At 53.5% G+C, this 6,451-nt stretch overlaps 2 protein-coding genes across 2 annotated transcripts in view; both read right to left on the bottom strand.

The window, feature by feature from the left end:
- Positions 1 to 833: 833 nt before the first annotated feature.
- On the bottom strand, positions 834 to 1,447 carry LOC104499121 (chromosome unknown open reading frame, human C11orf94). The gene is given in 5 exon segments (XM_010142584.1): positions 834 to 876; positions 878 to 912; positions 944 to 969; positions 1,087 to 1,154; positions 1,374 to 1,447. Coding segments are annotated over 5 exon segments (246 nt in total).
- A 1,668-nt stretch (positions 1,448 to 3,115) lies between these two features.
- PEX16 (peroxisomal biogenesis factor 16) overlaps positions 3,116 to 6,451 on the bottom strand; it is a gene marked incomplete at its 5' end in the record, with an annotated part of 5,675 nt that continues 2,339 nt past the window's right edge. Inside the window, 6 exons of the mRNA XM_010142583.1 lie at positions 3,116 to 3,446; positions 4,567 to 4,631; positions 4,840 to 4,959; positions 5,253 to 5,325; positions 5,677 to 5,829; positions 6,288 to 6,368. Coding sequence (XP_010140885.1) covers positions 3,388 to 3,446; positions 4,567 to 4,631; positions 4,840 to 4,959; positions 5,253 to 5,325; positions 5,677 to 5,829; positions 6,288 to 6,368 — 551 coding nt within the window. The remainder of the gene's footprint in view (positions 3,447 to 4,566; positions 4,632 to 4,839; positions 4,960 to 5,252; positions 5,326 to 5,676; positions 5,830 to 6,287; positions 6,369 to 6,451) is intronic.

The raw sequence follows: 6,451 nt of genomic DNA, 5'->3' as shown, positions 1-6,451 counted from the left end.
CCTGGAAAAGAGTCTTGCCCTGGGCAGGCAGCATCTCCCTGCCAGGCCCTGGGGACAAGGCTGCTGGACAGTGGTGTTCAGTCCCACTATCTCCTCTGCCAGAGCCAGCACCAGGTGAGCTGAGACAGCTCACCCATGTCTCTGCCCCCCTTCCCCCCTTTTGTATCTGGGCTCAGGGGAGAGAGAAAAATCCTGCTCTCCCAACCCCCAATACCTCCTTGCAGTAACTACATACCCTGGAGGGGAGCCTTTCTCTGCCCCTTTCCCCCTCCCACCAGCTGCAGGTGGCAGTGGCAGGGCTGGGCCACTCTAGGGCAGTGGGGCTCGGCCCCTGCGCAGAGCTGGGTGCCTGCCAGAAGCAGGGCAGGGAAGAGCTAAAGCCTGCAGGGAGCTGTGTGAAGGACCAGGGAGACAGAAGAGCTCTCCTGGTCCCTGCAGCCAGCGATCTCTGTGCTTTAGCTGGATCTGCTGTGATGGCAATGACAATTAAATATGATGGTTCATGGAGCAGTGCTGCTGTGCTGTTTGTGTCCCACTGCAGTGGGGTTAGACCCTGGCTTGCTCCTTCCCTAGGAACCCCAAGAGGAGCTGGAGATTGTTAGGTCTTGTCGAAGAGCCCCAGTTGCAATCCCTGGACACCAGAGATCATTGTATGATGATCAGAAGGGACCCCTGGAGGTCATCTGCTCCAGTCCCCACCCACAGCAAGGCTTACCCTTACACCCCACCCTCCATGCCATTTCTACACCCCACACCTACACTGTCCTGCCACAGTGGAGGGTGGGCAGGGCAAGTCTGAGGTCAGGCTGCAGTGGTCACTGGAACATGCTGGCTCACAGGTGGGCATCGAAGTAGTGCTCCAGCAAGTCAAACTCAGTGTTTGCTTTGGCCGGCTCTGTGCAGCCCTGCTGGCTGCTGCTAGACTGCCTGGGTCTCCCAAGTGAGGCTGCTTGGGTTTGATGCCATAATCTGCAGATAGAGGGGAGAGGCTGGGCTCTGCTCTGGGCTGCTGTTCACAGGACTGGGGACAATGTGAGGGGAGGGTTAATGGAAAAGGGGTTGAAAGGGATGAGGAGAGCACTGTACCATCCGGCAGGCCAGAGTGCTGCTGTGGAAACTCCAGAGGAGCAGAGAAGTCTTTAGGGACTGAATAGCTGACCCTGCAGAGTCAAAACAGGGGCAAGAGTGAACCAAGACACTACACAGTGCTCACCCACGCTGGTGCAAGACCTGCCTGTCCTCACCCAGCCCAGCCAACTCTCAAGGGCTGGGTGCTCTGAGTGCTAGCCTGTGCTTGGGCCAGGAGCCCTGGGGTACCTCTACAGGTACTGGGCAGGAAGGAGGAGGAGGGAGGAGAAAGAGGAGGGAAGTGCCATCAGCTCTGGCGCAAGGGCTGCGGGAAGGCAGCCCCCAGCAGCAGGAAGAGCAGCAGCAGCCAGCACAGCATGGTGCATCCTGAAGCTGGCTTCATTGTGAGGTCATAGAGGTGCCAATCCAGTGACCAAAAGACACCATATGGGTTGGGCAGCAGGATGCTGCTGCCTACCTCCTCTCAGTATGGAAGCTTCTGGTCCTAACCAGGCCCCATCAGCTGCTCGCAGCTCTCCCTGCACTCATCCACATCCCTCCTGTGCAGTCACAGCTCTAGGGCTGTTTCCGTGTTCCTCATCATCACCCTTTGCCTCCCTCTCAACCTCTTCACAAGCAAACATCTTCATCGTCTCAGTACTTCCCTTGCCCCAGAGTGAACCTCCCAACACTTTCCAGACTTCAGTCTTCAGCATCTTCCTCTGCTAAAAGCCCAGATGAAAGGAGCACAGGCCCTTGCTCATAGTTTTTCCATGCTGCCACTGCTGGGTTACCAGGCATTGCTCCAGCTGAGGTGGCAACAGAGGCGGCACCGCCCCACCCCCCCCCCCCTGCCATGCCCTGCCAAAGCCCAATGGGTTACCAGGCATTGCTCCAGCTGAGGTGGCAACAGAGCCGCCCCCCCCCCCCCCCCCCCCCCCTGCCATGCCCTGCCAAAGCCCAAGCCCTGCGGTCCCCAACAACAGTAGCCCATTAGGGGGGCATGTGTGGCGACATCCTGTTTCAGGTGCTGAGGCAAGAAGGCTGTGACCCCTGCATGCAGCTGCAGAGTCCCTTAAGGATGGTTCAGGTAGGAATGTTGTGGTCACCCACTTGAGGCCCATACATGTGGCAGTTTAGTTTCCCACTCCAAAGCTCTGCACAGGGCTGACAGCTGCCTGCAGGGCAATCCGGTGCCACCAGCTGGCAACCCCTTTGTCCTGGCCAAGGATGCCTCCACAGCAGCTCACTCAGCAGACTGATGCCTCAACTGTCCCCCAGTTAGCAGAGCAGATATAAAACGATCGCCATGGCTCTCCCAGCCTCTCCTCGACCCTTTGCTAAAAGTGTGGTGCAGCAGTATTTGCTAAATTAGTATCTTTATTTCTCCTCTGCCCTTGGCCCAGCCCCCAAGTACTGGCTGTTAGCCATTCTGCAAACCCTTTTAGTACGTGTTATGTGCTAGGAAAGGAGCCTGCAGAGTGCGGCTCTCCCTCCCCCCAGGGGAAACCCAGGAAACTGGGGACTGACTTAACTGGAGTTAAGAGGCTACAGCCATTGGCTGAGCAACGTATGGGGCTGTGCCTGACGCAGGCCAGAGGAAAAGGCTTCTAGAATACAGCATATCCCAGGGTAGACAACCGGGAAAGTTGCTCTTTCTGACAGAAAGACCTGCTGGCACCCAGACATGAGAGTATCCCATGCAAAGAAGGAGAGGGCCTGCAGTTCAGTTCTTCCTGTTCAGTCACTTTATTTGACAGACCAGCCTCCTCCAAGCAGATCAGCCAGGCAGAGCCAACATAAGCAGGCTACAAGTCAACCTCAGCACCATGAGGCGGGAGACCAAGCTCTCCAAAAAACCACCAACCTGCCTGGCTTTATTATAGTGCAGCTTTACAAAAGGAGAAAAATCAAATGCTTAAAAAAAAAAAAAAAGGGGGATTGAGAAACAGATTGAGTAATTTTTTTACCTAGAAAGCCTTCATGTTTTTTTTTCAGTTTAGTGGCAGTACCACTGTACTGAAAAAAAAAATTTAAAAAAAAAAAAAAAAGAGGTGGTCCCATCACCATCACTGTAGCCACAGAACAGTCCAGAGAAAGAGGTGGCCAGAGTCTCTCCACACATGTAGTGTCCATCATGCACACCTTGATCTGTCAAAAAAAAAAAATTTACATACACCTCCTCCCTACCCTGCAGAACAGGAGCTTCTCATTCATGGTTTAACTAAAAAATATACATGATCACATCCCTCCCCCAGCCGGCTTGCCCTCCTTAAAAATGTCCAGCCATGATCTTAGCAGAGAATAATCATCTTCTCATCAGCCCCAGTTATAGAAATAGATTTTCTGCCAAGCAGGCAAGTAATCCATCAGTGGCCCTGAAACAAAAGAGAGGCATCACACACACAGAAACGCAAGAATCTGAAGCTGTATATACACAGGGTGTTTCCCCCCCTTATGATGATACCCAACAATCCCAAATCCCCAGTTATACTACTGCGATGATGAACCCAGGAATCGAACAGTCGCTTTTGCCAAGATGGGAGACAACCTCGGGATGTGGTGCCAATGACGAGAGCAGGGCCAAGCGAGGTGTGAAATATGGTCAGCATGGCCATGGTGTGGGACACCATCCCCTCAGAGCTGACATGTCTAAGTTTGGGTGGGAAGTGGGGACGTCTACAATGTGCAAGAGGAAAACCCACATGCAGCAAGTCAGGAAGACACTGCTGTGGCACAGGGAGGAAAACTCAGCAATAACGAACAGGTGCGGACACAAGCAACTGCTGTAGAGTGAAAATGCTTATGTAGCACGTGACTTAATGCAGGCTCCAAAACCTCTCTGAAATCACTAACTGGAGGAAACAGCTCTGAGCTAGCCAGCTTTGTAACCTCCCCAATGAAAGGACAATCCCACAATGCCAGGGTGATCTAATGCCACATCACTGCCATGAATCACTCCACAAAAAGCCTCAGATCAGGAGGGAAGAGGGGGAGGTGGAATTCTGGCCCATGATAAAGGGATCCTTTGGTGAAGGACTAGAAGACAGACCTGAATCAGACCTTTGATTTACAATCAGTTCCTGCCTAGGACAATACCTCTAGGCACCTCTTTATCCTTTGTGTGTGCATTGCAAAGTGGGGATCAACGAAAAAGTTCAGAAACAGTGCATAGCAGGGCTCTGGTGCACCAGCGGAGGTGCAGAAAAGGAGCCCAGAAGAACAGGCCTACGTAGCAGGGTCTGAGCCTTGCAGCCTGGGAGGGTGCATGGAGGCTTACCACTGCGGTTGAGCCAGGAAGCAGTTCGTCCTTTCCTCTTCCAGTTTAAACCGCACAAGCATCAAAACAGCATGCACCAGCACTAACCATTCTAGGGACTTCCCAATTCCCTCCTCAGGTGGGAAGTTAACTGATAAACTCCCCTGATCAACTGTGCAACTCCCCTGATTTTTGTTTACTCAACAGAAACAGCGGATATAGCAGTGGGGCCCACTTACGTGTGACAAAGCCAACTCCAGGCACATAATCAGCCAACAAGCGCAGAAGGAGAAGGATCCTGCTTCTAGGAAGGGAGAGAGTATGAACAAGTCCAGTGGGACATCTCTTGCCCCAACTGCTGAATGCGTGATCAGCAATGGCAGCTGTTATGCAAGGGCTTAGATTAACCCGGTCTCCGGCACCCAGACCTCTTCAGACCTACGCACCCAGCCCCTGACACTGTTTATCTTAAAAGGGAAATTTTCAGCAAAAGCCCAGCAGGGGCCCCTTACTCTGAATATCGGTCATAGAAAGGAGATCTCAGCAGGTAGTACAGCAGCAGGATGGTTCGTCGCCTCAGCTCTGCTCGCTCTCGCTTGTTCAGGTCTTTCAGATCACTCAGCAAGCTCAGACTGAAAGGAGAAGGGTAGAGAGCTAACTCACAGTGATGGCAGCCAGCAGGGAAAAGAAAGTGGGTTTCTAAATGCCCTCTGTTCTGAGCTCCACACAGAGCAGACTGCATCATCTCAGAACAGAGAGCACTACGTGTTGCAGAAAACACCTAAATGTGTCAATCTCCCAGCCAAAGACCAGCCCCTGTGCATATTTCTCTCAACAGGGACTGAGCAGGATTGGGGAACAGGGGAAAGTATGATGCTCAGTCACCACCAACCTCAAGCACCTGCAAAGACTTCCTCAGACTGACCTCAAGATGTCCAGGACTGCTGAGAGGAGCCAGGGTTTCCACGATCTCTGGCCCCACACTCCTAAACTCAATACTAGGAACACACAAGTCAAGGAATGAAGAGAACCAGGGATGCCTACCGAGAAGCATGCAGACGAGCTATCCCCTGGGTAGCAGCAAAGCTCGGCTGAGTGCAGGAGAATACACTCTAAGGCAGTGCTGGGAGGGTCCAGGGAAGGGGCTGGAGGAGTTGCACCCACTACTCCAGCAGCTGAGGCTAGCCGTCCCGGCATAAGAGAAAGGAGTCCCGAGGACCCTGCCTAATCAGAGCAGCAGCAGGGAGAGAAGCCTGGCATGGCACTGCCCTGCACCAGGACCAAGCCCACAGCGCTCTCTGCCGGCACCTGGTTACAGTGTGAGCCCGCATGCAGCCAGGGCGGGATACGGTGGAGCAGAGGGCGGGTAACGTAGAGCGATTCTGCGATGGTTTCTTGGAGACCCAGAGGGGTGGGGGGCTGGTTCATCTCCTCTGCCCTTTGGCTCTGCGACTTCTCTCTCTGCTGGGGGGACCCCCAGTGCCGGGACTGCAGGGATGGGGCTGAAACAAGCAGATCAGGTCACTAACACAAATAAAACTTTCCTACCACGCTTTCCCACCCCACCATTCCACTGCTTTCTGCACCATAAAGGTGGGAAACAGGGAAGCTTGAAGAGCAGAGCAACTGCTGTGGCTGACCGGCACCCTCAGAGCTTGCCCTCCAGAAGGAACAGAGCAGGGAGAGGTACTTGTAATGTCCATGCACCTCAAAGCATAACCACACTGAAGGTTGTCTCTGTTGCACAGCTCACTTGGGAAAGTAAAATTTAAGTGCTAGCCTTGTAGCACATGCCTGAATCCCTATTGCTTTGATACTCCCCCAACCACAGGGCCCAGTGACCGGCAAGATAAGCCCCAATACAAGTTTCTGCTTTTTAGTGCCCACGCTCAGGTCACACATAAACAGCACAGTGCAGGAACAGCTCAGGCAAGGGCAGAAAACAGGCTCAGCTACTTACTGCTCTGGAGAGAACGCACAACACGGCTGGAACGCCTGCCAACATAGGTCTGATCCTTCCCTGAGGAGTTGTCTTCCATGTCTGCAGGAGAAAACAGCCGCAGTGGTCAGGCTCCAAAGGAAAATGCCTCAACCGGAGCCGGCAGCACCTGTCCCTACCTTGGC

Source organism: Buceros rhinoceros, unplaced genomic scaffold (assembly GCF_000710305.1).
Source record: "Buceros rhinoceros silvestris isolate BGI_N320 unplaced genomic scaffold, ASM71030v1 scaffold38768, whole genome shotgun sequence".
Classification (NCBI taxonomy): Eukaryota; Metazoa; Chordata; class Aves; order Bucerotiformes; family Bucerotidae; genus Buceros; species Buceros rhinoceros.
Note: the sequence above shows the minus strand (reverse complement) of the source record. Positions and strands in the feature narration are given on the sequence as shown.